Source organism: Canis lupus, chromosome 9, assembly GCF_048164855.1.
Source record: "Canis lupus baileyi chromosome 9, mCanLup2.hap1, whole genome shotgun sequence".
Lineage (NCBI taxonomy): Eukaryota > Metazoa > Chordata > Mammalia > Carnivora > Canidae > Canis > Canis lupus.
In genome coordinates, this window is record NC_132846.1 from 36,728,323 (window position 1) to 36,747,804 (window position 19,482).

General features: G+C 40.5%; 1 protein-coding gene across 1 annotated transcript; it reads right to left on the bottom strand.

The window, feature by feature from the left end:
* Positions 1-250: 250 nt before the first annotated feature.
* Positions 251-18,195, bottom strand: DHRS7 (dehydrogenase/reductase 7). Its single transcript, XM_072838797.1, has 7 exons — positions 17,961-18,195; positions 11,741-11,893; positions 8,607-8,713; positions 7,941-8,180; positions 5,433-5,555; positions 3,960-4,175; positions 251-479 (listed from the first exon to the last, which is right to left on the bottom strand). The coding sequence occupies exons 1-7, from the start codon at positions 18,091-18,093 to the stop codon at positions 432-434; spliced, it is 1,020 nt and encodes a 339-aa protein (XP_072694898.1). The 5' UTR covers positions 18,094-18,195; the 3' UTR covers positions 251-431.
* Between the last annotated feature and the right edge of the window lie 1,287 nt (positions 18,196-19,482).

Consider the following 19,482-nt stretch of genomic DNA (forward strand, 5'->3'; position numbering starts at 1 on the left):
CACTCTGTTTCATATAATAATCCATACATTTATGTCTAGTGGGTTGCTATAATTTTTTGGTTAGCATTTCTACTAACCTAGATTTTAAATATATATGCTGGAGCATTTCAAAATGCTTTTTGCTGGAGGGGAGATGGGTAGGGCATTTGAAATAGCACTGGGTGTTGTATGCAACTGATGAGTCACTAAACTCTACCTCTGAAACTAATGAAACAAGTACCAAAGAAAGAAAAACCATTTTATTCAAGAATGCAGCATGTGTTAATATCTTTATTGCAAGATTCGTGGCAAGCTTTTATTTATTAATTATTACATGTTGAAAGAAAAGCTTTATCTACTGAAAAATAAAATCCGAAGTTAATTTTCAGTGTATAAGAAGATTGCAGTTTTCATTTCTCCCTCCAGCGGTCTAAAAAAATGCAAGCACTCCTTCAATCATGTTTTGTCTTCCAGGTTTTAAAGTAAGAGATATCTGCATCCTATAACAAAGTGACAGAACATGAATCAACTCCTCATATTTACCTCATATTTACTAGTTTTTTTTTGCTTTATTTCCTTCCTTCTGTTCCTTCTGTTTTTAGGAGCTATATCATTATGATTCACTGTTAAGAATCCTTTTAAAACCTGGGCAAATGCTCAAATTAGAATAAAAGTCATAGCCAGAATTCTAGATCTACAGAAAAATATCTCTGTAGGGCTTAGTATTATTACATCCTCTATCAGGTATAAATATCATTGGCATCTACTCATGCCACTTCTTAAATGCTGCAACATCTTATTATTATTCTGGACCAACATGTCTTTCATACCTATAATAAATACAAAGAATTGGGGCGTCTGGGTAGTTTACATGGTTAAGCCTCCAACTCTTGATTTCAGCTCAAGTCATGATATCGGGGTCGTGAGATCTAGCCCCGCATTGGGACTCCACACTCAGCATGGAGTCAGCTTGAGATCCTCTCCCTCTGCCCCTCCCCCACTGCTCACACTTGTGCATGTGCATTCTCTCTCTCAAAAAAAAAAATTGATCTTTAAAAAAGAAAACTAGGGATCCCTGGGTGGCGCAGCGGTTTGGCACCTGCCTTTGGCCCAGGGCGCGATCCTGGAGACCCGGGATCGAATCCCACATCAGGCTCCCGGTGCATGGAGCCTGCTTCTCCCTCTGCCTATGTCTCTGCCTCTCTCTCTCTCTCTCTCTCTCTCTCTCTCTGTGACTATCATAAATAAATAAAAATTAAAAAAAAAGAAAACTAAATAAATACAAAGAATTGGTCAGGGTATTTAGAATTAAGTATCTGACAGACCACTCTAAAATGATTTATGAATTTCTAGTACATTGCTTAACAGAGTAAACCAAGGCAACTCAATAATCCTTAAAACATGACATTTCATTTGGGAAGATATGCATTTACCACTTCTAACAATTTGCACTAAGATAAAAAAAATAACACAATTCAGTGCAGTTATTGTTCTTGATCCTGAAAAATGATATACACTCATAAAAACAAAGTTCCAGACATAATGTTCCTACTCTAAACAGAAATTCAAGTATTATCAACAAGTACATTTAGCTTTATTGGCATTACCTTAATATAGATGCCTTATAGGCAATTTTCAAAAAGGAGATAGATATATGAGGGATCCCTGGGTGGCTCAGCAGTTAAGCGCCTGCCTTCGGCCCAGGGTTTGATCCTGGAGTCCTGGGATCGAGTCCCACCTCGGGGTCCCTGCATGGAGCCTGCTTCTCCTTCTGCCTGTGTCTCTGCCTCTCTGTGTGTGTGTGTCTCAGATAGATAAAATATTTTAAAAAGTTCTTTAATAAACAAATGAGATATATATATATATCTATTGCATATATACATGCAGTACAAAATAATGGGTGGGAAAAAAGGGAAGAGAAAACTGAGTACAAAAGGAACAATTTTTTTTTTAAGTTCATATGGAGTGTAAAAAATGAGGTATTTTATCTCAGAAATGTTCTTGGGACATGAAAGGATGCCTCGTCTATAATCATTAAAAAAGTGATTAGCAATAAGACCATTCAATAAGCAGGGGCACCTGGGTGGCTTGGTCAGTTAAGCACCTGCTTTCGGCTCAGGTCATGATCCTGGGGTCCTGGGATTGAGCCCCACCCCATGTTGGGTTCCTTGAGCAGCAGAAACTGCTTCTCCCTCTCCCTCTGCTTCTGCCCCGCCCCTCTGCTTCTGCTGTCTCTCTTAAATAAATAAAATCTTTTAAAAAGAAAAGACCATGTAATAAGCAATATATTAAAGTTGGTGTTAAGAAGAGAAAGGCCATCATTTTAGCAAAGACTAGACATAATCAAATGCTTGATTTACTGAGTAATATTTACATTTTACAGTTAGATGATCTGTACACCAAACAAAATAATGTTACTGTGGACATTCCAAATAGCACAATTGATACTGTAGTACCAAAACTCTAGCCCTGGTCCCCTCTTCCTTCAAAAACAATCACTTCTATAATGTATTCTTTCTTCACCCTATTGCTTAACTCTGTGATCTTTACTATTAGCTAAATATCCTACTACCATCAAAAGAAAAGCATTAAGGGCTAGTTCCTAACATAATGTTCCAAGATATGTTTTAAGTGCTTTCCATAAACTAACTCACTTAATCCCCATGACAATCCTATGACTAAGTGCATCATTTTGTAGATGGGAAGATTGACTTACAGGAAAGAACCTGCCTGAGACTGAGGGATGAGGTCATAGGATAGAGCTGGGATTTCATTGCAGGGAGCCTGGTAGGAGGCTCCATGCTCTTAACCAGGATGCTATGTCACCTCCCCAGTATGGAGGCCTTTCTTTCTCAACTCTTATCCATCAATGGGCACAATATCACTATATCAGCTGTCCTCTGACTTTAAAATTCACATGTAAATCTTTGCTGAAGCTCTACCTTTGGAGCCATCCCACATTTCTATATCCCAACATTACCAAAACACTTATAAACGGCCCACATTACACCTTGGTAGAAATGGATAGCCCCCTACATGATTTTTTTCAAGCTCTGGACTTGTTAGTGTATCATGGAAGTTTTATAATCTTTAAGTCTCTTTAAGTATTTTAGTTTGTTTTTGCTTTTTTCATGGATTCATGTTCACTGTCCTGCAAAAACTGGTAACAAATTAAGTGCCTAACAATTTGTGGATTGTTTAAATATTGGTAGGTTATATAATGATACATGTGGTATGCTCCCACTGAATAATTCTCTTTATGTATCGATCCCTGCTACCTTATTTCTAGTAGTCATTGAAAAAATACTTTAACAATAAAAACTATCCACAGAAATGGGCTTTCTTTGCATAATTGTATCCATAATTTTTAACCTAACCCATTACATTTTCTGTGCTCTTTATACATTAAACTCCTGTGATGGTCACAATTTTCTGAGAAATAGTTCAAAACATTCCTCACTTTTCTGTAAGAATGAGTGCCTAAAGAATGAATAATCACTATATTTTTTTCAGACACGGACATTTTGGTACATCTCATAGGTACACAGTGCTTCCAGAATGAGGCCAAAGGAAGCAGCACTATACAGAGAGAGTGCATGAGTGTTAAGAGTGCTTTGAGAGAATTAAGTACAGAGCTAAGGTACATGTCCTGGGGAGAAATTGGGAGGGGATGCCAGGTAGCAACCCAAGGAGATGATATGAGGTAGGAACTTGTGGTGAAGAACAGGAGCAAAAGAGTATTCTGACACATACACCAATCAGTCAGGAAGTGTTGAAGATAAAATGGCAATGTATGATTTGTTTTTACCTTGTAGAAACTTCTTTCTCCAAGACCAGTAGTAATTTATAGTAAACCAACAGATCTGCATGGGGGACACAATTCTTACATCATGGTGGAGGGTTACTAAAAAGTTTTCAAGCACTAGAAAATGCCATACTTTACTACAAGACTGATTAAGAATTGTATAAATTGGTCTTACCAAACCATTCTTAAAGTTCTCAATTCTTTTCTTCCCTAATATGTTGGTTAGCCACCAAGCCCAGGTTGGCATATATTGCCACAAATATACCACCAACAAAAAAGGGTGATCCGCAATCCAAACTTCTTTCAAATCATTGGCCATGCTGATTAACATCAGCCGCACACAACGACTGGTCGCCATCTTGTGGGACTGGACTGTATCAATGCCTACAGACTAAGAAAATGTTAAAAAAAAAAAAAAAAAGTGAATGCTGAGTATTTTAACCAAGATATTTCATAGAACTTTTAAGCTAGAAAGGATGCATAGGTCATTTAGTGACTTTTTCATTGGGACCTCATTCCCCTTCGTAGCCCCACAGGTACTAATGAGTGTCTGTCTATAAGCTATTTGTAAAATTTCAAAAAGCTAAGAGAAATCATACACTTACCAGATAAGATTGTACAGGCTAAATAAAAGATGAAGGTTCTTTGCTTTTACTTAGATCGCCTTTAATGTATTTACTGATAATTATATGTCATTTTGGCAATGAAAGTTTTTAAACAAATTATTAATATATTTAGCAAGTGAAATTCTATAAAACGTGGAGTTCATAGGGATAAAAATGGAGGAAGAAGATAAAAGCAGTTTCTGGTAGTGAACAAATCTGGTACTGCTCATCTAGTTAACCCACCACCACTCTACGAATACATAAACTGAGGCCAGGAAGTTAGTGACTCTTCTATGCTCACACAGATCATTAGCAGTAACCAGGTCTACATTCCAAGTCACTTGATTCCTAGAATAGCATGCTCATTCTATTTTACCTTAGAGCCTCACAGAAAATGTGAAAATATAAATTTGTAAACTTTTACATAGAATCATAAATCGATCTACATCTCAGTAGAAAGTGATCTTTATGAAGAAGAAAGAAAATTTCATGATCTTTAGTGGGATTTTGTATTATTGAGTGATACTGGATTCTTCAGAAGACATTTGTCATCTACTGGGGAACTCACTATGCGTAATCCATGAGCCAAGGGAAACACAGGCTTGTGGTTGGTTGGTACAGGTGAAGCTAACCTAAAATTATCACAATTCACCAAGGCTTTTTCACTTTTAGCCCCTCTTTGAAATTCCAGTAAGATTTGATGTACTAAAATTCAGCCACATAGAACCTTTCAATGTTGCTATAACTTGTGAATTGATAGAAACTGGGTTTTAAAAATACTGACAGCCCACATAATAGTGGATTACTTCTAAGCAGTATCTTATCAATTTCTTTAGCCTTTATTAAAACTGAATGCCAAAGCACCATCAGCTAACCTTAACAGTGTTCCTAATGCCATGAGTTAAGTTTTGTAAACAATTCATAATGTGATAACATGTTAGTCTAACATGTTAGAAAAAATTCTAAGCCCTGAGACAGAGTGGTATAATACAAATAGATAACTAATAAAGCATCCAAATTATTCTCCAGCTAGACATTTTTACCTTTGTTACTTCTTCAGTTAGGGAGTTCTTCACAATATTTGATTGCACAGGTCCTGGGCAGATGTTAGAAATTACTATACCTGGGTACTCAGCAAGTTCAACCCGGAGGCAATTAAAAAAACCCTAAGAGGCCAAAAAAAAAGGGGCAACAAATAAAATTAAATATACATATCTCATGTTTGCTATTAGCATGGAATTACTTTTCTTCAACTTTTTATGAGGGACAATAGTGGCCCATTATCAAAATATGTTTTGAAATGCCAAGTAAATATAATATATATATATATAAATATATATAAATATAAATATATATTACTTTATATAAATATAAAGTAATATAACTCGGCAAGCTCATTAAACGTTTTTAACTGTAATACTGGAGGAATCTAGAACAGGCATCCTTAGGTGTCATCATCTTCTGGTATGAATAGTTCACCCCTTTGACAGTGGTGGCTCATAACATCAGTGATTTTTTTTATGGTAGGTGCTAGACAAGTGAAAAACTAACCCTGGAGATTTTTCAGACACACCTTCTTCACACCAGTCCCCAGCTCCCCATTCCAAAGGTGCATGTTCTCCTTTAAGAATCACTGAGGTTGGGCTTCTTTTATCCCTCAAAGTGGTCTACAGTGCCAATGTTGGCACCAGAGGGAGCGAGAGGGGTTAGTAATACTTAACAGAAATTATTAGGAAGGATTTAATTTTTTCTATTTCTATTACTATTTTATTATTTTTTTTTCTATTACTATTTTAATGGACAATTCATTTCAGCAAAATTTTTAGGGTTAGCAAGAGAGTACATGGCTGGTTAAAAATGTAATATGACTGCTTAACTTGATGGCTTTTGTAAAAACAAGCCAGACCCTCTAGACTTAAAGATACTGGCCATTTCAAGACCAACTAGGGAGTAAACATCTACTTCCCCTCGTCTCTTTTTCCTAAATTAGGAAATGTTCAAAGACTACATTTGTATAAGCTGAGTTAACTATTGAAAAGCCTAAACAGCTAACCCAGAGTGTGTTCATTTATGGTAACATTAAACAGTTACCAGCTCTTAATGCTGACCACTAACGAACAGACTGTAAGGGTTCACACTGTCAGACAGACTTATAAAGCACCTGACCCAGATGGACAGGAAAAAAGGCTTTGTAAATTCAGGAATTCCCCTACCCTTAACTTTTTGCCTTTCTATAACAAAAGAGGAGACAGGACACCATGAACACAAATCCTTCAGATGCTAATACATCTCCTTGTTTGAAGTCACAACTGGTATAGGGTGTGAACTTTCTAATGATAAACAAATTGACTCTACAGCTTATCAGGAATCAGGGTAGGAAACTGTTCTTCAAAAAAGTGCCTCCTGGTGCCAGTGTTCAGCTACTGGCTTAAGGAACTAGAGTCTCAACCTGCTACATTGTATCAGAGGATCAAATCCAGTAATAAAACAGTGAGTCCTGGAAGCCAGGCCAGACAATGCAGTTGTGTTTTATTGAAAGCACTGTGCATGTCAATGAGAAACTTGGCTGCCTTCCCTCATCTGCCTGCCTGAGACTTGCCCAGTTGTTTTGCAGGAAGTGACTACTACCCCATTACCAAATATGGGGAAATCATTAGGGTAGCATCCTGCTTCACCAGTTTGCAACTGTTTGCTCTCCACAGCAGAAACAGGGTACCCTAAAGAACCAAAGTTTCAGATCTTCATGAAAGTGTGATGACCATTCAGATGTTGCATCTCATTATTCCAACAGTGAAACATTCTACTTACATTGACCCTCAACAGCATTAATTATAAATTATGTGTCTTGGCTTTAGGCTCTAATTTGTTCCATGTTACAATTTAATACCTCTTCATATCCACTCTTAAGCCAGCACTAAAACTGCATTTGCTTCCAATATTTACATCTAGTAAGTTATGCAACCCAAATCAAGATTTTCTCCTAGCCTCTGCTTTGACTAGATTTTCTTCTTTCAGTGAAGCCTTGGTCAATAGAGTCAAGCCCAGTCCCAGTAGGGATATAAAACCTAGGGCTAATCATCCCATGGGGAGCTCCTATTTCGTGTGTGTGTGTGTGTGTGTGTGTGTGTAGTCACAGAAACAGGAAGGACAAGTACATCCTCAAGTGTGTGCGGAAGAAACGAGGGGTAGATCCCAAATTTGCCATGAAAATGTGGTAGACGTGAGGATATGGGTGACAGGTTGACTAGACTATACATTTCTTGAGGGTGGGGACAGTTTCTTATCTTTATATCCCCAGGATCTGTGGCAGTGCAAGGGCATGGCAGAAATGTAGACAGATACTCAATACATGTTTGCTGAATTCAGAAGAGGCATGTGAGATTTAAGTCTTTTAGCATCTTCTGGGGATGTCCTCACCAAAGGTCTCCTTGGGTCTCTCTTGCTGTCTCCCTACATCACTGCCCAATTCCAATGACCTCTTGCATTGATGGCATATCTCCCATATGCCTATTTAGATCAGTACCATCAGAGTTGAGTTTGAGCAGCCTTACCCGAAGAGCATGTTTGCTGGCACAATATCCACTAGAGAGGGGTGCAGATATGATACCCAGGAGGCTATTCACAGTAACAATCTTTCCTTGCTTCCTCTCGATCATGTGAGGCAGAACACACATTGTCAAGGACACCGTCCCTAAGTAGTTAAGCTCCATTAGCTCCTTGAACACATCCAGGTTGGTGTCCACACACAAAGAACGCTGGGATTGTCCACCATTGTTGACCAGAATGTCGATCTAGTTAAATAAAATCAGAAAAAGGGGCATTTTGAGGATGACCTGTAAGTGGAATGATGGAATTCTTAGGGATGGCTGGTGGTATCATTAACTTAGAAAATCAACGGAATGGTGAATTTCCAGAAGTCAGCAATAAAGAGATAAAATAAAAACCAGAATTCATCTATGGAATTTCTAAATGTCATAAAAATGAAAGGCAGAGTGAATTTTTACCTTCTTGTGTTCTATATCAAGGAATTAGCACTTGTTAAGGTATGGAAAGTACTAATTGCATAAAGACAAAGACTTAGAGTGTAAGAGACTCATGGGCACTGATCTCACTAGTGGACCCATTTACCTCAAGCCCTTTCAATGATAGAACAAAGACAGGAATCTCTGTTGTTGCTATATCAAAGCAAGACTTATCAATTCAAAATAGCTCCTTACTTTACCAAACTCCTGGAGTACCGCTTTGGTAGCGGCTTCATGGGAACTTCTGTCGGTCAGGTCAAGCGGTAAAACGAATATATCTTTTTCTTTTAAAATGCCATTCTCTAAATAAAAACATTTAAAAATTAGTGTAGAAGTCATGAGATAGTTCAATCAAGCTTCTTTCTACTTGAATTCAGTTTAATACCCGCTCTTACAACTGGACTTGGCAACGAACTCATTTTTGGGTGGCCCTGTAGAAGAATTTCTCTCAGTGCCCAAGAGGACTGGTGGTAATAAGGAAACATCTTATCAGACAAAAAGCTGGCTGGGTACACAGGAAGTAGAATGGCTCTCTTCAATTGGAATATATATAGTCTAACACTGGAACAGACTCTAGAAGAAATCAAGATTATGCTACAAGCTAAAAAAATTTTTTTAGAGCTATTCAAGTACAGAGGTATATTTGTCTTATGATAGGTTCACAGAGTATAGCTGCTCTTTAATACAAATTGAAAAATAAAAACCATTTATGTTTTATACTCGTAAGGCATTCAGAATTCCCCAGTCACATGACACACAGAATCTTCCTTCCAGAGAAAAGGATTCCAGGAAGCAAACAAGGAACAGGACACAATGCTGAAATTCCCAATCAAGATAGATGTTGAGGTACACCTGCGTAGCTCAGTGGTTGAGCATCTGCCTTCAGCTCAGGGCGTGTTCCCAGGTCCAGGGATGGAGTCCCGCATCGGGTTCCCTGCGAGGAACTTGCTTCTCCCTCTGCCTATGTCTCTGCCTCTCTTTCTGTGTCTCTCATGAATAAATAAATAAAATTCTTTAAAAAAAAAGAAACATGTTGACCTATACTGGCCCTTTCTATTACAGTTCATCAGAAGAATAAGACTCTAACTTCAAAATACAACTAGAATGCCAATAAGGAAAATAAGCCAATAGGGAAAACATAAGAGGTAGAAAGGTTTTATGGGCAAAGTGTAAACTGTGAAACATGACCTGTTTTAAAAGAAATGGAAATGTTTGCACCAATGATCAGACAGAAAAAAAGGAAAATAATCAGCCAAGAAATGCTGACATGGTGCTTTTCTGCCAGTATAGGACTTGCAAACTCTCAACAGCTGGAGGAACAACCACCATAAGAAGTGTTCCAGTGCAAAACACAAGAGGCCTCTTAAGGCAACGTGTCTCAAGAGGCCTCTTTCACGACAGTTGCCTTCAGAGGCCTTGTGGCCTTGGCTACTGACTCTCTTTTTTGGGTGGTTAACATCATCAGCAGCAAACTAAAACAAAGATGCTAAAGGAATGACAAGTAGAGAGATGACAAAAAAAAAAAAAATGGTCTGCTTGAAAATTCAAAATTATCTAATTTTAGGTACTAAATGTCCCATGAGACATTTTATTTTATTACTTGAGACTGCTTTCAAGTGAACATAACTATACCAAACTCAAACCAAAAAATAAATAAAAATGAACATTGTTGCTCTATATTCTGTGAATACGAATATTATCTCAAGCTGCATCTTAAGACCTAATTTAATGCCTGTTCTTTCATTTTTTGTTCTTTCATTTTGATAAAAATCTTATAGTATCCCATATGACTTTAATATCTGACATTTTATCAAAACGAAGGATCCTTTCTAATTAAGCTTCTATGATTACATACATGTATGCCATACATAAGAACCAAACTGTTCTTTAAGACAAAAAAATGTAAGATATGTGGTCACTGAAAACCCACCAGCATTTGAGAGAATTGGTGGTCACTCCCTAATACCAAGAGTCAGTGCAAAAGAAACGTAGAAAGGCACACATGAATCAATGGAACAGAACAGAAAAAATCCAGAAATAAACCCACAATTATACAGTCAATTAATCTTTGACAAAGCAGGAAAGAATATCCAATAGGAAAAAGGCAGTCTCTTCAACAATGGTGTTGGGAAAACTAGACCACCACATGCAAAAGAATGAAATCTGGACCATTTTCTTACACCATACCCAAAAATAAATTCAAAATGGATAAAACACCTAAATGTGAGACAGGAAATCATCAAAATCCTAGAAGGGAGGGGTGCGTGGGTGGCTGACTCCTGATCTCAGCTGAGGTCTTGCTCTCAGGGACGCTTGAGGTCAAGCCTCAAGGTGGGCTCCAGGCTGGGTGGGCTCCGGGCTGGGTGTGCAGCCTACTTAAAAAAAAAAAAAAAAAAAAAATCCTAGAAGAGAACACAGGCAGTAACTTCCTTGACATTAGCTGTAGCAACTTTTTCCTAGCTATGTCTCCAGAGGCAAGGAAACAAAAGCTATTGGGACTACACCAAAATAAAAATCTTCTGCACAGCCAAGGAAACAATCAACAAAACTAAAAGGCAACCTCTGGAATGGGAGAAGATATTTCCAAATGACATATCCAGTAAAAAGCTAGTATCCAAAATATATATTGGATACTTACAAAAACAACCCCCAAAAAACAAAGAACCCAACTAAAGAAATGGGAAGAATCTGCAACGATGTGGATGGAATAGAGTTAATATTATGCTAAGTGATGTAAGCCATTCAGAGAAAAACAAATACCACATGGTTTCACTCATATGTGGAATTTCAGAAACAAAACAATTTTGTATATGTGCTGCCAAAGCAAGCTCTGAAAAACAAAACAAACAAGTATAGGGAAAAAAGAGAGAGAGAGAGAAGCAAACCAAGAAGTGGACTCTTAAGTACAGAGAACAAACTGATGGTGGCCCGAGGGGAGGTGGCTGGGTGATGGGGGGTATAGGTGATGGGGATTAAGGAAGGCACTTGTGATGAGCACTGGGTGTTGTTTGGAAGTGTTGAATGTCTACATTGTACACTCGAAACTAATACAACATTGTATGTAAACTAAATGGAATTAAAACTAAAACTTAAAAAACAAAACAAAGAAAAGTAGAAAGGTGTCAGAAAAAGAGAAGAAAAAGGCCAGGGCAGTTAATGAGAGGATGCCCAAAGGAAGAGGATTTGGATCTGAGCATTTGAAGCATTTGGAACCAGAGTGGATTGCCCAGGAAAATCCCACTCTTTCCTCTAAAATTCTCAAAATTGTATTTGAATTTGGATTCTGGTTTATTTCTAGGAAGCATTGCTGCCATTTTAGATTTACTCACCAAGGCACCTTCTCTTCACCCTTTCCAGCTCCTGCACTCTTCTGGCTGACAGCACAAGGGAGACTCCTAGTTTAGACAGCTGGTAAACCAGCTCCTCACCAATCCCACTCGATGCTCCAGTCACCCATATCACCATATCAGTCAGCTCCCATTCTAGTGAGAAACAAGTATGGAGTAAAGGCAGAAAATAAGTTATGGATTATACCTATAAATAAAAGATTACCAAAAAGATAGTCTTAAACACTACCACTAAATATGAACACATAATGTGTGGAGTTTTTAATTTTTAATATCCTATATTTTGGTCTTGATTCTGGTGATGATCTCACAGGTATACACTTACCTCAAACTAACTGAGTTGTATACATTAAATATACAGTTTTTTAACATGCTAATCATACTTCAACAAAGTGACTTAAAAATGTTTTTAATTAAATATCCTCAGAAAGCACCTAACCTAATTTTTTTAAAAAGCGTGAATACAAATCTGACTAGTAACAGTTATCAACACATTACCTTGGATATTCCACTCTTGGGTGCATTTTCCAGACTTTATTTAGGGTGAGCCTTGTAAACTCGATGGTCTGACTCCAAGGGTCTATTTATCTATATATTCAACTAAGAAAGGTAAGACTAAGTGGACAAAAAGTCTGTCTGGACTCACCTTCTCACTTTCATTACCCATGATGAGGGATTCAGATAAGATGATCACTAAAGGTCCCATGACAGTTTTGAATTCTATTATTCTGATTTCTTGCAATGGAGGTATCGATGATGACTCTGAATATACCAAGTTCTACCGTACAGCACGGTGGAATCATTCTGGATTTTTGCTTTCCCCATTTGCCAATCGTATCTGATACCTATCAAGTGAAGGCCATTTTGTAAAAGTGCTCCCCAAATGCCTGAGCTTCCATCTTGGAAAATAACTGCTCACCCAAGATGAAATGCACACGATAGAGAAATGAAATGCTATTCTCTGCCTGCCCAATTATGTTCTTGTTAAAGACTGTAAAAAATGTTACAGCACTCAAGCAATGAGTGGTGGTTTATTCTCCTTTTCTCCAATGAAAAACTTAACTTGCATTGTAGGACAGGATAACCACTGTCTATCTGAATTCCTAGAGAGTCATTGTGGTACAACACTCCTGTGTACTTTCTTTATTAAAATATGTGTTATCAAAAACAGCAAGCTATCTGGATGGCTCAGTCGGTTAAGCATTGGACTTCGCATGATTTCAGCATCCTGGGATCAAGCCCCATATCCGTCTCCCTTCTCAATGGGGAATGAGTTTGTCCCTCTGCCTCTGCCCCCATCCCCCGCTCATGCTCTCTTTCTTTCTCAAATATCTTTGCAAAAAACAATAAACAAGGCATCACTTAACCACACAGACTTCTGATTTTAGATCATAAAAATTAAAATTGGGAAATCAGTTTATTCTTTTAGTCAAATCTAAAACCTAACTGTCAGGTTAACAGTATAAGCTCTGGAGATGGCCAGGGTTCAAATTTTGGCTCTGTCACCCAGAACAATGAAATGCCTCCATGAGAAAACTTGGTTCCTTAATTTTCCACGGGATAAATAATAAAACCTCCCTCATAGCACTGTTGAGAAAAAATGAGTTAAAATAAGTCTCCAGAGCAGTGTCTGATACATATTCAGTGCCTAATGAAATATCAACTAATTATTGCTAAACTGTTTAACAAATAGACTTTTTAGCAGCAAAACATAAAATATTCATGCAATAACGTATGTATTCTCATGTGTTCAGCCAGGGGCAATGGGGTTACTAACTATAATGGCTTAATATATTTCCATGACTTCTATGTGCTTAAACACATTACCTTATTAAAACCTTCACAAGAAACTTATGAAATAAGAATTCTCTTAATTTTGTAAAAAAGGAAACTGAGGATCATAGACATGAATTTGCCCCACTAGACTGCATACTCCCTTAAGGCTGGGACCCTGTCTGCCTTATTCACTGTTCAGGGCCTAGCACAGAGCCTGGAATATATTAAGAACTCCATCAGTAACTGTTGAGTATTTTTTTTAAGATTTTATTTATTTATTCATAGATACACAGAGAGAGAGAGAGAGGCAGAGACACAGGCAGAGGGAGAAGCAGGCTCCATGCAGGGAGCCTGACGTGGGACTCGATCCAGGGTCTCCAGGATCAGCCCCGGGCTGCAGGCGACGCTAAACCGCTGCGCCACCGGGGATACCCGGTAACTGTTGAGTAAACACCCAACAACCCTAGCAGGGCTGGGATATAAGCCCAAGTACATCTAGTTCCAAAGCCCACACTCTGACCACTAGCCCATGGTGTCCACATTTTAATATGATCAATATTTTAAAGCCCAACTGTTTCTTAGCCATTCAAGAAAATACACCTTGCCTTCAGAAAAGAAGTTTCATGTAAAGATCTGAACTAAAGTTGGAAACATCCCAAATAGCCTATGTCTAGGCTACAACGTGCTTTTATGGAAATGCACAACAGAGGACTCCATCGGGAATAGCAGAATGTATATTCAGATAATCATGTATTCACTCACTGAAGACTCCTTGTTCCAAAATTCTGTAATACCCAAGACTACAGAGTAAATATTGTTAACTACTCATTAACCAGCATAAAATTAATAAAAATTTCTTCACGTTTACACTACTAAGCAAATATTACTTAAAACCAATGATGAAAACCCCCCAGGCTCATGCAGACCTTAGGTCACCTGTAGTTCTGGCCCCCTTCTTCCCACCCTGAAGAAGAAAACTTGTATTTAGCATCAATTTTTGTTTACCACTTCCATAGAATCTAGCAGACATAATGGCTCCCCTACAGAGTCTCTGAAAGCAGATTCTCAGAGTTGGAAAGAAAACTTCAGGAGAGTTCAACCCCAACCCAGTTTGAGAATTTTCTCCTCAAGCTATTGACTAATGTCTACTTAATTCCTTCACAGGATGAGGAAGCTAGTTATCTCCAAAGCACCCCCTCCTTTTCTGGAGGAGTCTCATTCTTCAAGGGGTCAAGGATTCTTTCTTTCTTTTTTTTTTTTATAAGATTTATTTATTTATTTATCCATGATAGACATAAAGAGAGAGTGAGAGAGAGAGAGGCAGAGACACAGGAGGAGGGAGAAGCAGGCTCCAAGCCGGGAGCCCCGGGAGCCCGATGTGGGACTCGATCCCAAGGCCCCAGGATCATGCCCTGGGCCAAAGGCAGGCGCCAAACCGCCGACCACCCAGGGATCCCCAAGGATTCTTTCTTATACTGTGATATACCTTTAACTTCTCCTGCCCTGCGGCAGTTGGCAGCGGCTCTGCCTTGTGCCAACATTAAGAACACATCAGGCCTGACTGCACAAGACAATCCTTGGCGAATTTGAAGATGGCTTACGTGTCTTCCCTAAATTCTCTCTTCTCTTGCTTCTCGAAGGCTAAATAAGCACTTCCAATGTCTGCGACCTTCCCTCAGAGGACGTGGCTTCAGGTTTCCCCACTCTTTGGCTCATATCCCTCTGCACAAACTCTAGTTGGTCAATATTCCTATTGAAGAGAAGTGGCCAGAAAGGATCCAGGATACCGTGGGGTCTCCACAATGGCTGGCTCAGTCACTGGGGCGTCCCAGGGTCCAGCACGGAGGCAGATACATACAAGCAGCTATTTAGAAGGCATCTGTTGTGCACTGCCATTTGTTGCTTCAGACATGACAAGCCTCCTAGGCTTGCCTAATCTTTCTTGGCAGTCATTTCACAGGTCACTCAGAGGGAGGCTATTGCCAACTAAAACCCAAGTTTTCCTCTGGCGCACTGCTGCTGGTGACATTCCCTGCTCTGGACTAGAGCCAGGGATCTTTCTGGAACTAGGAGCAGGATCTAAAATTAGTCACCCTTAAATTTTACCATGTGATATATATGCTTGGAAGATGGAGAATTTCTCTAGGTGGGAAATATTAGTTGCCTCTAGAGAGGCATATTTGGTGGCTGGGGGCAACTTTTCACCATATTATTTTTGTGTCATTAAATTTTGTAGCATGTGAATATATTATCTATTTTTTTAAGGTGACAAAAACAATAAACCTATGGAGAAGACAAGGAGAATTTGTTTATTTATTTAAAAAAATATATTTTGTACCTTAATAGAGTCTGCCCATCTTTCCAGTCTAAATTATTCTGAGAACCTGATGGGAACCTGAGTGCATCACCATGTGCCTTTAAACAATCTTTTTAAAGATTTTATTTATTCATTCATGAGAGACACAGAGAGAGAGAGGCAGAGACACAGGCAGAGGGAGAAGCGGGCTCTATGCAGGGAGCCTGATACGAGACTTGGTCCTGGGTCTCCAGGATCACCCCCTAGGCCGAAGGCAGGGGCTAAACTGCTGAGCCACCCAGGGATCCCCTCCATGTGCCTTTAACTTTGTTTTATTATCACTCTCCCAAACCTCAGTAGTCTTTCTAAGCATTTTTGTTTCCAAAAAACTCCCCCATGAAATTTTATCACCAGATATACTATATATCTATTTATGTACTGTACATACATATATCTGTGCTTTATACATAAAAAAGAAGTTCAAGAAAGCTTATTCTTCAGTCAATGCAGGTTTGAGAATGACTAAATTTAAAAATTAAGTTAAAAGTTAAATTAAAATTTAAAAGCCATTACCATGTAATTTTATTATAGTATTTGCAGAATAACTTTTAATGTCATTTATCTACTTAGATAAATGATAACCTAATTAGATAAATGATAACCTATCAAATTAGTATGCAAATTAGCCTATTACATAAGTTCATAATAATAGCAATGTAATTAAATGTATCTTAAAATCCTTCAAAATTATTTTTCCAGCAAAACATTGAACAGATTAATGAATTTCTTAAAAATTAGTTTTAGTCAACTTTTAATTTTTGCTTAATAGGTGAAAACCTTAATATAACTAGTTGTTAGATATTCATTCGGACATCGTCAACATTCTTCCTCTTCACCACTTGACATAACTGATGGATCCAATGACTTTTGCAGAATTAAATTCTTTTAAAAAAGCTATTTTTAGGTAATCTCAAAGTCCAAGTTAACACAAAAGCGCTGGGGGTCAAATGTAAATATCCACAAAGCAGCCACAAGGCAGCCATCAGACAAGAGAAAGGCCCATCAAGAGAAGGCCTGACAATCACAACCATCTATTTGCCATCGCTTTGTAGCCTTGACCTCGCATAGGTGCATTTCCCATGAACCCAATAATGGCAGCACTCCAGAGGTCGTTCCCAAGAAAATGCAACGAGAAATGAAACATTAAGGAATAAAATTTTGTCCAGTAGGGTTGGGCTAAAACACGGTACCATCTAAGATTTTATCTGACTCTCAAGAACCAGGTTTGACACCCTGAGGAGCCCTGTCTCTTCCCTTCCCTCCCAGGGCCTTTTTGAAAGCAGAGTCCATCTTCTGAACTGCTATCGCTTCCCAGTAAAGTTCCTCACATGCTTTTCGGGTCCAGGAAACGAAGTCCAGGGAAACCCCACTGCCCCTAGTCCTTAGGGATCCAAAGCCTGGTTTCCCTGTGTGGAAAGTAAGATTAATGATGCCTACTTTGTAAGAGTCTGTAAAGGCCAGAGGTCAGGTGTGCGAAGGGCGGAGCACATCGCTGTCGCACAGAGAATGTGTTTAGTGAACGACACCAAATTTTCACCAGGGTACAGGTGACAGTGGGATGGGCTGAACGCCCCTCAGCAGGCCAGTAATGACCTCACTGCACGCAAAATCCAGTTCCAACTGGGGTGATCCTTCTAGCCCTTGGCTAGTTAGGGGAGTCACTCCGGATTATCTCATTTTATTTCACAATTCAGGGAGAAGGAGCAAGTTCAGGAAGTAGAAAAACCGGGCTCGGGTTCTCGAAAGAAGGCTTGCCCGCAAAGTCCGGGGCCGGGCGCTGTTTCTCCAAGGGGGGCCGCCGGGGTGGGGGGGGGGAGCCGCCAGTCCCGAGGGCGTCCCGCCCAGCGCAGCGCCCCCTTCCTTGGGCCAGCGGGCGAGCCCTCGCCGACCCCGACGGGAGACCACGGGGCACGACCGCCAGCCACCTCGGCCCGGCTCCGTCCTCCCCACCCCCACCCCCACCCCCGGCCGCCCCAGGCTGCAGGCTGCACGGCCCCCAGGGCTGCGGGGCGCGCGGGGGCGGCCGCACGGAGCCCGGCCTCCCGCTCCCGAGGCGCGGCCGGGCCTCACCTGGGCGTCGCCCCTGCCACTCGGCCCACAGCAGGGTCAGGTCGCCATCGGCGCGGACGAAGCGCAGCAGCTGCACCAGGAGCGCGAGCAGCGCGCCCAGCGCCAGCAGCCAGAGCAGCAGCTCCCAGCTCATCGCGGCCGCGCGCGCCCGGCTCGCCGGGGAGGACTGGCCGCCTCGGAGCCGCCGCAGCTCGCGGCAGTCGGCGCGGCCGCCTCCCCGGGCCGAGAGCCGCGCGCCCCGGGCCCCGCCCAGAGAGTGGCAGGAGGAGGGGCGGCCCGGGCTGGGCGGGGAGTGTGGGCGAGGCCCGCGCCGCCGAACCCCGCGAGAGGGGCGCGCCGGCCCGCGTCCGCGCCTGGCCTAGGGCGGCAGGAGGGACCCGAGGCGTGGACGGCTCTGAGGCTGCGCGCCACCTGCTGCCAGGACACCGGCCACAAGGCTGTGAGATAAGAACGATCCTCTAACAGTTGCTTTGACGGCCTGTAGTTTCAAGGTTGGGGTTGTGTCAAAAGGAAGAGCACAGATGTTCCAACTTAAGATCGCCACTTCCTCCATCCTCATCTTTCTATTTTTTTTTTAAGATTTTATTTATTCATTCATGAGAGACACACAGAGAGAGAGGCAGAGACACAGGCAGAGGGAGAAGCAGGCTCCATGCAGGGAGCCCCATGCGGGACTCGATCCCGGGTCCCCAGGATCACGCCCTCGGCCTAAGGCGGCGCTAAACCACTAGACCATCCAGGGATCCCATCTTTCCATTTTTAACTAAACGAACCGAACAAACTATCAAACTGTCTTCCACCCTGCCCCCACCCAAATAACCGCGAGTCTGAGTTGGCACCCTGTCGGTTTACATTTGGGAAGCAATTGCAAAGAGAGTTGCCTCCTTGCTGGACGAGAAAGTGCAGTTTCAGTCAAGATCGTCCACGAGGACTAGCAGGATTGGGGACCTTGACCCAAGCAGGTTCCACCCTCAGCAACCTAAGTACATTTATCTTTAGGTAGCTACAAAGAATAGGGAAGTTTAAATAAAATGCCAGTGAAGGGCACAGTAGTTCGTACGCAATGATTATATTCATTCTTTGATAACTATGAGAATTGTCATTATTAATGATTATTTATTTTCTCCACTATAATTATCGTTTCTTAGAGTCCAACCTGAAAGACAGGGACTTTGTTTATAAACTGCTATATTCTGGTCGTATAGAATTGCCCTTGCTTGTGAAAGCGGTAAGAGTGTTTAAATTGTGATGTATCAGATCCTGTACTGATAGGGATCTCATTCTCCAAGGAATATGTACACTAGCTAAACTTAGATTTTGATCGATTGTTTACCTCAACTATAACTTGATATAATATTGCTCAAGAGCTGCCCTCTTTAGTTTACCTTTGCAATATTGGTTTTGTCTTATGATAAATGACTTTTAAACTATGGTGCTTAAAATACCACACTGAATCTCACTCCTGTGAAAAAATTTCAAGAGTTTCCTCTGAGCCTGGGTCCCCTTCTGTAAAATTAAGGAT